This window comes from Nestor notabilis, unplaced genomic scaffold (genome assembly GCF_000696875.1).
Source record: "Nestor notabilis isolate BGI_N333 unplaced genomic scaffold, ASM69687v1 scaffold6797, whole genome shotgun sequence".
Classification (NCBI taxonomy): Eukaryota; Metazoa; Chordata; class Aves; order Psittaciformes; family Psittacidae; genus Nestor; species Nestor notabilis.
Window position 1 is genome coordinate 30,982 of NW_009937754.1, and position 15,690 is coordinate 46,671.

The 15,690-nt window shown below is 39.2% G+C and overlaps 1 protein-coding gene across 1 annotated transcript in view; it reads left to right on the forward strand.

The window, feature by feature from the left end:
• Positions 1 to 15,690, forward strand: part of TRIM66 (tripartite motif containing 66) — a 49,575-nt gene that overhangs the window by 28,168 nt on the left and 5,717 nt on the right. The window contains exons 11-14 of the mRNA XM_010018987.1: positions 9,629 to 9,901; positions 10,112 to 10,340; positions 14,093 to 14,153; positions 14,871 to 15,045. Coding sequence (XP_010017289.1) covers positions 9,629 to 9,901; positions 10,112 to 10,340; positions 14,093 to 14,153; positions 14,871 to 15,045 — 738 coding nt within the window. The remainder of the gene's footprint in view (positions 1 to 9,628; positions 9,902 to 10,111; positions 10,341 to 14,092; positions 14,154 to 14,870; positions 15,046 to 15,690) is intronic.

Genomic DNA, 15,690 nt, shown 5'->3' on the forward strand with positions numbered 1-15,690 from the left:
ACGACCTATTTCTTCGCTGAGAAAATTCTGTGTAGTCCTGATCTCTAGGGCTTTAACTATCAGCACTTGCTAACTACCATACTAGCAGCAGTTAATCTGGGGGAATTGGGGAGGGGGGACAAGTCAGTGATTTTGATGAAATCAGGCCTGAGGAACGTCCTTCAAAGTAGTTGCCCTGGAAATAACACCACTAATTATTACTGAAGATGTGGTGTCTGAAAGGGATATAATTCTGACACACTCCTTCTCCTTGCTCATGTAGAAGCAGAAAAATCATAGGTTTCTGTATCTCTACAATAATTCAGCACATAATAGGCCTAACTGTTGAAGAAGCAGCATAAAGAAAACCAGGAGGGCTGATCTTTGTCAGTAGATCCTTGCTGGCTCTGGATATCATCTGTGCATTTGAGACAGAGAAGCTGCCTTTTACAAATTGTTTAAAACACCCCGAACAGCACTTCATATTCTGTTTGCTCAAATCTGCTTGGTACTTCTATGCATGACTCGTGTTGTGTAGCATGTGGAAGTCTTTCATGGATATTTTTTCTTGGAATTTGTGTATGGGATATTGTGGAAGAACTTGTGTTTCCTTACCAGCCCTCAAAAGGAAGTTATTTTATTATTCTTCAGTATGTAGCTCTGTTGACTCAACATATTTATGATGCAATATGCATTCAGAGAGTTGTTTGAGATCCTTCTGGGAATTGTAGAGACATAGAAAGGTAATGATTACTGAGAGTCTAGAAGCAGCATGTGAATCAGGTTTGGAAGCCACAAAGAAATCTGCAATTGCTAACTTAACCCTGTAGATGTGACGGACTTTCTGGATCAGGCTGATTATATCACAACGTTCTGAGATGATGCTTTTTTAGCTCTGAGATTTCACATGAGGAAGCAAATCTTCCTTGACCTCTGATAGAGCACAGGGCTGAGGAAAGCTATACAAATTTTCTATGATAGGGTTACCTTTACTTTAGGATATGACTGAAAAAATTGAAGACGTGTATTTAAGGCCTGAGAAAGACCATGAACCAGAGCACATAATTTTCTTGTAATGCAGACACACCCTCAAAGTTATTTGTGAAAATTGCTAACTAGCTAACTAAATAACTCTCTAGAGGCTTTTACTACATGCATATTGAAGAAGCTGTCCTTTGTCTTCTGGACCTGTAAAGGAAGGTTATTCTCAACAGCTTAAACAAGAAAAGTCAGAAAGAGGAAAGGAAGCAGATGTGTGAGAGAGAGACTAGTGTAGTCTGATGGAAAAATTTGGGGAAGAAAAAAGGAAGAAGGGCTGAGTTGTTGCTGTACAAGTTGAGAAGACAGCAAGAGAAGGATACTCGTAGGGGAAAAAAAAAAACCAACCCAAAAAAAACCCCAAACCCAGAAATTTTTCTAATGGTACTGAGAAGCATATTCTCTTGTGCCTGGTACCTCTGCAAGAAATGAGGACATTCATCAGCTACCGTACCCCATCTTTGCTTGTTTACATTTCTTGTAATGAGCTGTTTGGGGTGAAGCCACAATGTACTGACAGCTCTGGCAATGGCTAATTAGAAATATGAAGCCCTTGAAATACATTCTTTGTAAATACTGTTTAAAAATGTCTGACTGCTTTTGCTGACAATCAGATTAAATCTAGGTTAGATTGGTTCCTATTTAAGAACGAAGGGGTTTGTCTATGCATTCTCATCTATGTTTCACCTGAATAAATATCTTCATGCTCATCTCCAGACAAAAATTTCTGTATAGGTATTTGTCCATTTAACTTTCATATAGTCTGAATTCAGAGCATTTAATCTCTCTCAAGTTCTTGGGGGACATGGAAAAAGTGAATGCACTTGGAAAATATGGTTGAAAAAATAGCTAGAGAAACCTTTTGCTACTTGGAGAAGAACTGTGTTCTGCCTTTGAAGAATATTTGGTATTGGACTTCTTGGCCTTGTGTTGCAGTTCTGCTGAACTCTGACAGCCTTTGTTGTGTGCAGCATTCCTAGTGGAATAGGTAATTCTCTGGCTGCTGAGATTCTTTCATTAAAGAGAAAGCAGTGTGAACCAGGATGTAGCAAAACTCAGAATTAACTGTTTAGTGATATGTTTACCAAGATCTGTCAAAAAATAAAAGCTTCCATTAGCCAAGTGATTTCCTTTCCTTTGGAGGGGGCAAGGCTTGATTGCTCATGTAATTAAACATCTGTGCGTTCGTTTTAAAACATGTTTACAGTATGCATGTGATACTATTGACTGATAACTAGATGTATTGTCTGCATACAGGATCATATTTATGTGTGAAGCAACATCGAGCAGATGCTATTAATAGTTTGGGATCACAACATTAATCATAAATGGGGAAACCACAAGTATGTTATTCAGATCATCCCAGAGAAGCACTAATGCAGCTGTTAAACCATCGTGTGAGGCACTTGTATGCCATGTGAGTGCTTTTAAGTTTAAGGAATGCTTGGTCAGAAATATTGACATCAAGACTACTGCTGTTTTAAAGTTCAGAGTAATTGCTCTCTGTGCCCACCTGCTCGGTATACATGTGTATAGTATAGTCTCTAAAATACGTAATTTTGGTTATGTGTGGGCTTGGTTTGTTTCACTGTTTTTTTGAATATCAGTGGTGACATTTTGTCAGTCTTTCTGTCTTTCTGTGTATTCCTTTAAATATTCTTTCTCTGTGAATCAAACATTTTGTGCAGAATAACTGTTTCTATACTTAGACCACTGATTGTCTGATATAAGTACTGCACTTAGCCTAACTTTGGGCTTAATTAGCACCTTTTAAGAATAGGAGACTAGAAATGGAAGTTTTCTGTCTGTGCAAAATGGGTATAATTTTCTTTTCACACTCCCCTGTCAGTATACTTCACCCATGTAGCCAGGACTTCTCTTTTGGATTGTGGAGTTGTTCTGCTTCCATGACTGGCAAATACCCAACTTCTCCAGTAAGAATGCCAACAAGACAGAGGACAAAGCTGAGAAAAATTTTTGTGATACCTGCAGTTTTTCTCTGGGGAATCATGCCAAGCTCTAGGAAACAGATTTTATTCAAGCTATTGAATTGCTAAGTTGCGGTGTGAAGGACTGAGTTCTCAATTAGATTAACAATTTTGTGGGAAGGGTTATTAACCTTCTGCAGTGATATAGTACTCCTGTTGGTTTTACGTAGTATGATATTGAGTTATCAATCTGCTCACAGGACTAGAGAGGTCCTGTGCAGCAAAGGTCTTTGTGCAGCAAAGATGAGAGTAATAAGATATTTTTGGCCTAATTGTGTTTTCAGAAGTAATAAAGGGCGTATAATTCCTGTTTTGTTTACATGTACCTAATTGTCATTTGTGGCTGTGATGAGCAAGAGGTCTAAAGGCTGTACCTAGCCTTTGAAGAAATGTCATAATTACTGTACATCTGTAGCACAAATCTGTAGTTTGAGACTCAGCTACTGCTGGAACAGACATTGGTGTTGCAGGGCCAGATGGACATCTCTCCTCTGACTCCATAAGTGCAACCCTTTCTCTAGATAGGAGCAGAGCCTTTACTTCGGGGAGGGAGGATTCCTTGTCTTGTCCAGCTGCTGGGTTAGGTCCTGGGCAGTGGAACACTCTGTACCACCTCCGCTCATCCTAAAAACCTAACTGGATTGGGCACTCGTGGTTCTCTCTTCCGCGACACTTGTCAGTTGTTAGTAGATTCATAGAACAGTAGAATGGTTTGGGTTGGAAGGGACCTTAAAGACCATCCAGTTCCAACCACCCTGCCATGGCAGGGACACCTTCCCCTGGACACTTCCAGGAATGGGACCACCACAATTTCTTGGGGCAACCTGTTCCAGTGGCTCACCGTCCTCATAATGAAGAATTTCTTCCTAATATCTACTCTAAATCTACCCTCTTTCGGCTTGAAGCCGTTCCCCCTTGTCCTATCACTACATTCCTTTGCAAAATGTTCCTCTCCAGATTTCTTGTAGGTCCCCTGTAGGTTCTGGAAGCTTCTCTAAGGTCTCCCCAGAACCTCCTCTTCTCCAGGCTGAACAAGCCCAGTTTTCTCAGCCTGACTTCATAGGAGAGATGTCCCAGCCCTCTGATCATCTTCATGGCCCTCCTCTGGACTCTCGTCAACAAGTCCAGTGTCTGTCAAACACAGGTTTGGTTATGGTCTTTAGCAACCTTTGAGGGTTTCTCCCCTTGAGCTGTTATTTCACCTTCTGCTTAGAATAAATGTCTGAATATGCAATGCACTGTATTAGTAAATTACTACTGAACAGCTGATTCTGTTCATCTATAGCTGTAGCTGACATCAGATGCTTAGAAAAAGGTATAAGAAACAGACAGATAAAAACTGATTCTTTGATGATCTGCTATTGCAGCTTCTGCAAACCAGCACTTTAGGGACTTTCTGAACAGAAGATTGTACCCAAACAATTGTGTTTTGCAGCTCTTCATGGACCTTTCTTCTGTGAATTTCTTGAATCCATTTTAACACTATTTATCTCCTCAGCATTCTGCAGCAACTGGGTTGTCCATGAGAAGTTCCTCTGCTTACTTTAAGTCTGTTGCCTGATAATTCAGTAGGATGCCTTCTTGTTCTTGTGTTAGGAAAACCAGTGAATAATCACTCTGTATTCACTGCCTTCATATTATCCTTATTTTGTAGGTCTATATTGAATTTCCTCTCAAGCATTTCTTTTTGAAGCTAAAAAGTGATTACTCATCTCTCTAATTGCTTGTCTCTAGTGTGTTTTTTGGGGTATTTTTTGTTCGTTTGTTTGTTTTTGTTTCTTATGGAAGCCATTCTATACTTTGCTCCTTTATATATTCGGCCATTCCCCTACATCTTGTGGTTTAGATAAATCCTTTTTGAGACAGGGTGACCAGAAATAGTAATCCAGGTGTGAGCATGTGGAAACTTCGGATAGTGCTATAACACTGATTTTTATATTGTTCTTTTTGATTCACAGTAAGTCCCAGATTCTTAGTTCAAAAGCTCTGTTTGTCTTAAACGTCATAAAGTACTTGAAACAGGGAAATCCTAGAAAATATTTCATGCCATCCAAGGAGCACTCTTGAGAGCACTCTGAGAGAGGCTTCTGGTTTGTTCCAATTATATGCAATGGTGGCACTTCATGAAAGACTAACATAGTGACAGTTCATGGTGGAACCTCTTAGTCATCTTCTGGAACTTGATGCATATGAACTTCTGGGCTCTGATATGCCAGTGCTGCTGTTACTATAGGGTTAACAGAGAGATCAGTTGAACTCAGTCTGCTGTAGGTGGTATTCTTGGGTATTTTGCCCCAACACATTTGTCCTAGCCTTTATTAATGACAACTCTTCCATCTCAGTGGCAAGTGACTATTTATTTCTCTTTAAAAGCATGTCAAATTTGTGGAAGAGGGGTTGGGTGTAACAGCACAGGTTTCACTTTTGTTACTATTGCACTGAGCATGTTGTGACTACTTAGTGACTGAAAGTAAGAATAATTTAATATCCATCCCTAGGAATTCAAGTCCAAGCTTGGGACTGAAGCAGGTTTGTTATTGCTATGTTTTTCCCCTAACTACTATTAATTTTGGGGGAATTAGAGGTGAAAGAAATAATGATAACAGCCTGGAATTTAGTGTCCTGCAAATTCCTAATGTATCAGAGTATTTTTTGACTTTAAAGAATTGAGCTTATTAAGCACGAATGCTCTCATGCTTAATGCAATTAGGTACATTTCTCAGAATGTAAATTTAACAAAACCTTTTCCTTTGACCTGGAAAAAAGGATAAATAAAACATGATGCTTCTTGCTCCATACAATCTCTTCCTCCTTTCACTTTAAGTCAGCCCCAGTTTGTTCAGACAGAATGTTAGGAAGATTTGGATTCTTTTTCTCACAAAACCGGAAAGGAAATCCTTTAGATTCTATTCCATAATTGGGAAATACGAATAGGAAACGTGTAGACTGTGTTATCGGTGCTGCTGTGTGCTGTGAATTAAGCAACTGGATTGGAGTAGTACATTTGTTTAACCTCCTAGCATAATAAGCTGCCAGGGGGATTGCTCCACTTAATAGCAGCCGTTCATTACTCTGCAACCATTCGCAGCGTCTTGTTTCTCTTATAGCAAAGAGAATTGGCGATTCTTAGTTTTGGCTCTCTTTATCTGTGACACTTAATGTCAACAGCCTTGAGACTTTGCCAAAACAATCCTAACAAATCCTAATTCCAGTGTTTCAAGGTAAGTATTTGCTTCTCAGAATTCTTCTGTATTAGTGCTGCATGTTTACACAGGACTTTTTAAATGCAACAGTGATCAAAGAAATATTTGAACTGGACAATATGTTTATTTTTTGTTCTCTGAAGGCACTTTGCATGTTCTTTCTTCTTACCTTCCCCTACCATAGCTATGAAATTTGTGGTAGAAGGCATGTTGGGGTGGTGATGCTGCTGCCATTACAATATAAGGATCATCAGACCAAAATTAATTATGAGACAAGGAGCATTCCATTTATAATGACACAGATGTAGTTCAGTGTGCCAGGCTGTACACTGAAATGTCAAAAGTTTCAAAATTAACCTACAGCTGAAGCCACCCTCTACCCAAGAGCATAATTAATGCTTCTTGTTGTTCAAATGGTGCAATGTAAAAGCAATAGAGCTTTTATAAAACAGAGAAAAATTCTTTAAAAGCATCCCATTTGCAAAAACTAGCTGAACTGTCAAGGGAAAAGAGAAATTTTTGCTAATGGCAAAAGAAATGATTATTTTAGGGAGTGAATTAATAGGCTATTAATGAGCCTTGTTCCCAGTGCATTGTTCACTTCACACTTGACAGCAGCTCCACAGATCAGAATGGAAGGTGTCTGCTCTTAACTGTGAGTTTTAATATTTTGCACTGAAAGATCATAATGTTGCTTCATCATTAAAATAACCACAAAATTAACTTTTGCCCCAAGGGAAAGACAGATGGCAGTTTGATGGCCTTATTATTCTTTTTTCCTTTTAACAAGAGTAAGGTTTTATATTGGCTTATATAATCTAAAAAGATCTCTGAAGAAACTGATCCTATCTAGAAGACTAAAAAGATATAGCCATGTAATGCAGTTGAATTTCATCTTTCAAAAAATTTTACTTATTACAAAGTCTTATGTGTGTATCTGTCTATTCTTTTTCTGCAGTAAGAGTTGTCCCAGTGATTACTCCCAGTAAGTAAACTTGTCTCACTGAAGCCAGGAGTAAGCCTACCATTGTCTTAGTAGGGCTAACATTTTGTCTGCAATGCATACAGTACACGCAGATGGGCCTTCACAGGCTCAGGTCTCAATATGTAATACATGATGGCACGCAGCTGTGACACATGCAAAGGAAGATGTATGTGGTTAGAAGAAGTAAATAGCCACAAGGTCTCCAGTTACCTTGCTATGCAACTTTGGGTGGTATGCCTACCACTGTATGCCTCAGCATGCCCATTTCCAATAGAACATTAGGTAGTTCCTATTAAGTCAGGCAGGAATTTGTGGATGCTTTGTGCTTTTGAGAATCTGGCTAAATAAATATTTAACTACCTCACAGGAACTTAATTAATACTTGAAATAAGTGGGAAAGGCAAGGCTGATCACATCCATCTGTTCAGTTCAAGCATTGATTCTGCTTATTTGTTTTCTATATATGAGAACAATTCACGTGTTTATTTTGTCATCTGAAAAAGGCTTGTGATAAAAAGAGCAATGTTATGAAAAAGAAAATGTGTTCTCGATAGGCCACGTTTGTCACTGCATGTGCAGGAACCTGTCACAAAAAAATTATGACAGCAAATGAACATTTTTGGTCTTTGTGGACTTCTTAGGACGTGTGACCATGAAAGCTGGATTCCTTTCTGACCTACTTACATTGGTTTGAAACATGAACACTCATAGGAATGCTACATCAGACAGAGCATACAGCAACCTGTGCCTCCACCAATGCACCTCCTTTGCTGTGTTCTAGTTTTCAGCTTAAACATAAGGTAGAAAGCACATGGTTGACTAGTTCCAGCTGCTTCCAAGAAGTTATTATAGGTCAGGCAGCTTAGATTTAAGGACATTGATTTGACTTAATAGGAAGAAAATGGCCAATGCCCTGGCTGCAGAGACTTAGTACTCTCTGGGTGCCTTCCACATAAAAGGACTGTTTAAAACAGACTTACTAGAGCACTGTGATGGCACAAACATTTCCTAGCACTGTAGAAGAGCTGAACTCTTTCTGTCTCAAATGCAGGCTATTTTGTCTCATTGAATGTAAGTGCTCACTGTTTGGGCAAAGCTCCTACTGTAATGTATATTGCAAACTGAGGAAAAGGAAATTAAATAACATACATAGGTGAAAATGAATGTCTGTGGAGCACATTGGTGATAGGCACTGCAAGCAGAGGAATTCAACACTGACTTCTTTGGCATTATGTAGGATTTACACAGGCAGAACTGACAGCTCAATCTAGGCTACTGTCTTTACCACTGTTGGATTAAGATGGACAAAGGTATCAAAATCCAAAATGGAGTAAGAGTTGAAAAATACTAATTAAATCTAGGAAATGGGTCCTGACTCAGATTCACTTCAAAGTCACAGGCCCCTAGCAGAAAAGTACAACAATGAAATTAAACTCAATCAATAAATAAATTCAGACACAATCAACACATTTCTTTTGTCTTGATTTATATTACAATGAGTGCTGCTTACTGTATTGTAGTCAAAGGGAAAGGATTTATTCAGTCATTTGTGAAACACCAATGAAATATGATGAAATAAATGGAAAACTATGTTTTCAAATGACACAAATCTCCATACTTCTAAAAACTGCTTATATTGGCTTCATATGGACACTAGGAGAGAACCGATTTCAGTACAGACCCATGTTCCTGGATGTAAGGCAGCTTATGGAAGTCACCTATATGGGTGAATTTGTTTTGTTTTGTATAGCAGTATTTCTGTGGTTTTGACAGTGGCAAATCATGAGACAGTAGAAAATGCATGTTACTGAAGCTAGTTCAGAGACTTTGGTAAAAATTCCCTTTCTTTGGAAACTAGACATGTTACATACTTTTCTCATTAGCACATGTAGGATGTCTCTCGATTTATGCTATGATATTTAAAGGGCAAGTGGTGTAGGTTTTAATGGGACAGACTCACTAACTAGCATAAACTTTTCACCGTTATTAATAGTAACAAGAGTTTCATCCATCTGTATCAGATCTGAATCTTCTTTCTTCTGAATCTTCTTTCTGAATAAAATAATCTGATGATTTTTTAATAAAGTGGTAAAAAGTCTGATACGAATCTTATTTCTTCTGGAACAACTTAATGGTAGTTAGTAGGGTTTACATCAAGAATTGATTTAATACACTGTTCTACATTCCTAGATTTCCCATTCATTGTAGGAAGTTAAAAATCAGGATCCTTTGGACTGATCCAAGGAAGACATTTTTTGTAAATCACAGAAAAGTAACCCAGCTGTCTCCTTTTCCAATTTTCAGCTTTAATAGTGGAAACTCTAAAGCCTTTGGAAATTGTATAAAATAACAGTAGATACACAACAACTGCTTCATTACCTATAGCTGAAAAGCTTATTAACATATTGTTTGCTTTTTCTTTTTACTTTTCCCAGCATTTGGCATCCTTAAGCGCTGTGGGCTTTTCCGACGGTTTAGAAATGGAACTACCTTCCATGAGGTTATCTAGCTCGGCTGATCCACAGATGCAAGCTGCAGCCACTGAAACTCTTTGCCCATCCCCAAGCGCCCTTTGTGACTGTGGTACTCCACCAGAGTCAGTGCCCAGTTACAGCCTGGTGATGGGCAGAGCTCCAAGTGACCTGAGCCCTGGGGCTGCTGCTGGCCCTGCACCAGGTGATGCACTCCAGGGCAGCACTAAGTGCAAGGTAGGAATTGCTTAAACTCCTCTACTGAAAGGGAGTCCACTTTCATTGATAGCACACGTTTTTGTAGGCAGTCAAAGGGCTATTTCAGTGAGTGAAGTTTTCCCTATGTGGTATTTGAAGACTAATTACAAATTATTTTTTTTAACATGGAAGGAAAGAAAACAAACAGTAAAATGTGCTTCTTTTTTTTTCCCACCCGCCACCCCAAAGCTGGAAGATGAAGACTTCAATACTGTAAATCATCCTCTAGAAAACAGCTTGGATACTGCTGGGCAAGATGTAGTTAATGAATTAACTCTTTCTATGCAAAAAGTGCTGGAAGAACCTATTAATCTTTCAATCAAAAAATCTCACCATTACACTTCTTCTTCTGAACTGCACAGCAATGCTTCTTTCCTGCCCATGAATGCCAGAATGAGAGAACTGAGAAGCAAAGAAGGTACCAGGCTTTTCATTATTTCATTTAGGTTTTCGGTCTTTCTTTCTTAACACTGTGCATTGCAAGCACTGCCAAGCAGTATGCTTATTAATGTATTTACAGACCAATATGCTTTTCTAACAAGCTTCAAATATTATCAGAGTACTTAATCCAATGGCAAAGCATGTTTATCTCATTTGTGGAGGAAAAACATGGAAATGATGTGCCTTGAATTTGTAACATCCGTCATCTGTGAACCAGAAATGGGTCTGTCTATTTGAAGTACCTGGAGTATTAGTTCTTATAGAAGCACTCCTGTTAATGAGACCTGCAGTTATGACTACTGAAGAGCTGGTTTGAAGAGTCCAAATTCAATTAAAAAACCCAAACTTCTGAAATGTAATGTGCTTTCTGCTAAGTCCTTCACATCAGCAGCATAGCAAATTTTGTTAGGTTGCTATATTGCACAGTATGTGCTTTTCCTTGGCTCTGTCTACCGTGGAACATTCCCTTCAGCCAAGGCCTATTTCTCCAGCCTTAATGGAGAATTAGACCTTAACTCTTTTCACGGGCAAATTGCCAGAACCCTTCTGCTACACTGAAAAGCCTCCTTCCTGCAAACTCAAAAAGTCAATGGGACTATTCATGCAAGCAGGGGATTGCAGGATCAAGCTGTTATCCTGTGACTTATGCCAGTATTTGGCTGCTTTTCTCTGTAAAAGATGAATTAATATTTCTGTCTCTGTGCTGTATTTTTATTCAGAGAATTCTAATTAGTACAAAAGAGGTCTAGCTCAGTGAGCCAAGGAAATGTATTTGTCTTCTCTTACGTGTACTATGCCACATTGTGACAATTATGCCACAATCATTTGTGTGAGTCGTAAGAGTTAGGCACACCCCTAAAAACTGTGCCTCAGTCAGGCTTAAGCGTCTCTGAGAGGAGCAGCTTTGCAGTATCTGGTTTGGTTCTTGTGACACTACACACAGAAAGCAGACACAGCATACAGAATCTCACTATCTATAACAGATGCTCCAAATCTGCAGTGTGCAAAGCACAGGTGCTGTTCTGCAAGAGGATGGAAAGACTTGAGTGTTGAATTCGATGTTTTTCCCTTATCACAAGGAAGGATCAGGAGTGAGCAATTCCCATCCTGCTCTTGCTGTTTAAAGGCATGCATCGAGGGGAGACCTGAGGAGATAAAGTCACCATATGCAGTGTGCACCAGGGAGAAAGATGAACTCTATTACAAATGCAACGTTATCTTTGCTGGTGGCTCTCTGTAGGACTTACTGGCTTCAGCAGTGCTGTGCTGCCAAACCTCACTGCTTCTGGTATATACCTCCAATGACTCATTCTTTTCTAATATAAAACCTAAACATTTAATTTACAACAAAATATTTCTTATCCCAGCCTCAAGAGATGTGGTAAAAATTGTACATTTCATCATTTTGCCCCTTACAGCCACTTTTCTTCTAATCATGGTTTGTGTAAACACCCTCTCCTCCCCTTCTCTTTTCTAGACTAAACAAATCCGATAGCTTCAGTCTCTCCCTGTGGGTCAGAGCTGTGATTTTTTTAAAACCACCTCATTCCTGTTGCACTGGTTTGGGTTCTTTGCAATTAAGGAGTGCTGCCCACAGATGAATGCAGTGCTGCAACTGAGGCCTCTGGGGTGCCACGCGGAGCCAGGGTATCAGCTCATTGTGTTTTGCATTCGTCACTGCTGGCAATATGTTGCAGGATGGCATCTGACTTTTGTGCAGCAGCAGCACTATATAGTAGACTCACATGTAGTGAACAGTCCACAGTGACCCATAGCTCCTTCTACAGAACAATTTGCCAGTCAGTTATTTTCCTGTGTGATTACATTCATCTGATCCTTCATAAGCATAATACTTAGGTATCTTGATTAAATCTTACTGATTTAGGAGATTTTTCTTCTCTGATATATCAAGGTAATTTTTTTTTTAATCATAAACATTCTCCACAGTGTTTGCAACGCCTCTAGTTTGGTGTTTTCCACAAATTTTATAGGTACTGGTTTTTATGAGCCAAGTTGCTGATGGAAACGTTGATTAATATTAGGAACCCAGCACCACTGGAACATTCTCTGGTTTGGCAGAGTGTAATGAGAGCTGCTCCTTCAGCTCAGCGTGCAGTCACTCTTTAGTAATTCCTGCCAGAGCCATGGCTACCACCTTTCAACTGCAGAACAATCCCAAGTGAATAACACTTAACAAGTGATGTGAAATGCACATTTTCTGGTCAGTCTTGATTCCATTGTGTTTCTTGTGGCTGAGAACAGCAGACCATCTTAGAGGCACATTGCTTTCAAGCCATGGGTTAGGTACCGTTGACCCAAGCTAGATTTTCTTTAGAAGACGTGTGTTGTGGTTTAAGCCCAGCCAGTAACTCAGAACCACGCAGCCACTAGCTCACACCCCCCGCTTCTTCCTCCCCTCGCTCCTGGAGGAATGGGGAGGAGAATTGGAGGAATGTAACTCCTACGGGTTGGGATATGAGCAGTTCAGTAACTAAGGTATAATACAAACCACTACTGCTACCACCAATAATAATGATAAGGAAATCACAAGGGGAGAGGATACAATTGCTCACCACCCGTCGACCAATACCCAGCCCGACCCGAGCAGTGATCTGGGTCTTCCGGGTAACTCCCCCCAGTTTCTATACTGGGCATGACGTGCTGTGGTATGGAATAGCCCTTTGGCCAGTTTGGGTCAGGTGTCCTGTCTCTGCTTCCTCCCGGCTTCCCCTCCTCCCTGGCAGAGCAGGAGACTGAGAAAGTCCTTGGTCAGAGTAAACATTACTGAGCAACAACTAAAACCATCGGTGTTATCAGCGTTGTTCCCAGGCTGAAAGTCACAAACACAGCCCTGCACCAGCTGCTAAGAAGGAGAAAAAATGACTGCTGTAGCTGAACCCAGGAGAGCATGTGTTCCTGGCACTCACTTATTTCCAGATAGCCATAATATTTGGTTTGTTTTCTTGTTAGTATAGTGTAGTCAAACTAATTCCTAGCGAAAGAAAAATTTACTATGAAATTTGTCAGTGGACTGGTATTTACAAGGGCATCCACTGGGGCCTTCATTTCTCACTCGTGCCATCTTTCCAAAGTTGTTTTGTTACTCTTGTGTCTAGTACCAGTCAAGGGCTACAGTTACTTGCATGATTATGTAACAGATAGTTTTCAATTTATATGTTATACATGGTGGAGGATAGAAAGGGATCATACAGAGTAGCTTTCATCCATCAGCGGCAGATGGGAGACACAACTTCCTTCCTGTTTTCTAATAACTAGAATTATCCAGAACCTTCTTAGCAAGGAACAAGACACTGCAGAGACTTCTTGAACCTCAGGAGTTCAGACCTCAGTAGGTCTGGTTTTTTCAAGAGAAGGCTGTATAGCAAAGAGGGTTGCTTGTCTTGTTCCATGTATACGAGTGAATGTGGTGTGGCTGTGTACATAAATTATTCCCTGAGCACATAATCATTTTGACAAAAATATTTTGGAAAGACTCCTCATATTCAGTATAGAAGCTGTGGTTAAAAGCAAAGAGAAAGTCAAAGACTGTACTGCAGAATAGAAAATAGCATACACATTTTCTATACATATAGATGAAATGATTCCATAATTCACTTATGATATCATATTAAACACCAGTCAGAAGTACATGAATATTGAAGTACTTTCTACCCTAATCTGACTCTGGTATTATAAATATTTTATTCATTTTCTTATCTTCTGTTCCAGATTCCAATAACTGTGAAAAGGAACATTTTGAAATGGATATGAAAAGCAATCAGAATGTCAGGTAACAGAGTCTTTTTTTATACAAAAGCACCGGCCATGAAATTTTATGTGTATATTTAGAAAATTTGTCGTACTTAATGGTAACAGAGAACTTAAAAGAATGCAAGATTCCTTATAGATAATAATTCTGAAAGTTGTAAAGTATTCTCTTAAACTTGAAAATAACAATTTAAAAGAAGTGGTGAGTTCATGTATTTCTCTTATTCTGTGCAATTTTCCAGAATGAATAAATCTTTCCAACTTATCTCACTTGAATAATTGGAAACTGTTTAGCCCAAATTAAATCTAAACGAATATAATGGGAACAGGATTAACATGATCTCAACAATTTTATAAAATTCTGTTTCCAGCTACTACTGTAATAATATTTTAAAGGAAAGTTGATGATGTACTGTGTTGCTGCTTGAAGTCAGCCATGCTGAAAAGTATCAAGCATGACTAAAGTTGAAATCATTAAAAGAAAAATATATGGAGCAGGGCAAAATTTTAACACAGAAGTTAGTAATGTATTTACACATATGATTAATTAAAAGCGATAGCATTCACGTTTCTTAAAGAACTGGTATGTGAAAAAGCATCCAGATTTTCAGCATTTGGCCAGAACCACAGTTACAAAGGAAAAGGAACACAACAGTGCATGAAAAATGTTGAAAATTAGTAGGGAACAGAATTTTTGTGGAATATGAGTGAGTTTAACCATGTATCATTTTGATTGTAGATCTTGCTCTAAGGAGCAGAAAATCCCCTATGTGCGACTGGAACGTTTAAAAATATGTACATCAGAAGTAGGGGACCTCCCAGTGTTTAAGCTCCAGCCAAAGGACAATGAGCAGGAGGGCGATTTTCTCCTGATAATTGAATGTGGGACCCAATCTTCAAGTATGGCTATAAAGGTAGTAGAATTTCCCTGAGGTTTTATGTGCTTTCTCCCCTTTATCCCACTGGCTTGTACCCACAGTTTCTGAAAGTTATCATACACTTACGTATGCTGATTCATTTTACCCTCAGACACTTCTGTAATGGGTTGAAGTAATAAGGAATGCAGCTTTTAGTTTGCTGTGTAGCTCTCTGATACTTCCATTTCTGAGCAGTCTGTCTCTGGGATTGGATAGCTGTAGTGTTTTTGTATTCTAGCAAACAACCTGGCTGTATTGCCTAGTTGCAAATACAGGATAGATAGCTTAAAACTGACCTGAATACTTATTTGAGAATCCAGAAATCACAGTAGAGTAGATTCTTAAAAGCTTTGTATTCTATTGCTTCACTGGATTCTCGAGTGTGAATTTCTTTCCACAGAAGGAAACAGGAATTTCTGGTGAGAAAAAACCCCATACTCTTATTTTTTTGGAGCTGTTTACTGTGAAATTTGCAAATAAGATTGTAAAGTATCCTGTTACTATTATCTGTGGTATGAAATCTGTTCAGCTCTCTCACAGTGCTATTACATTGTGTAATGTGGAGAGAATGACGTAACCAAAGTGACCTGGCTAGCCAGTGGCAGACATTGAGCTGAGCATGGGACTGGTGAACCCCCGTGC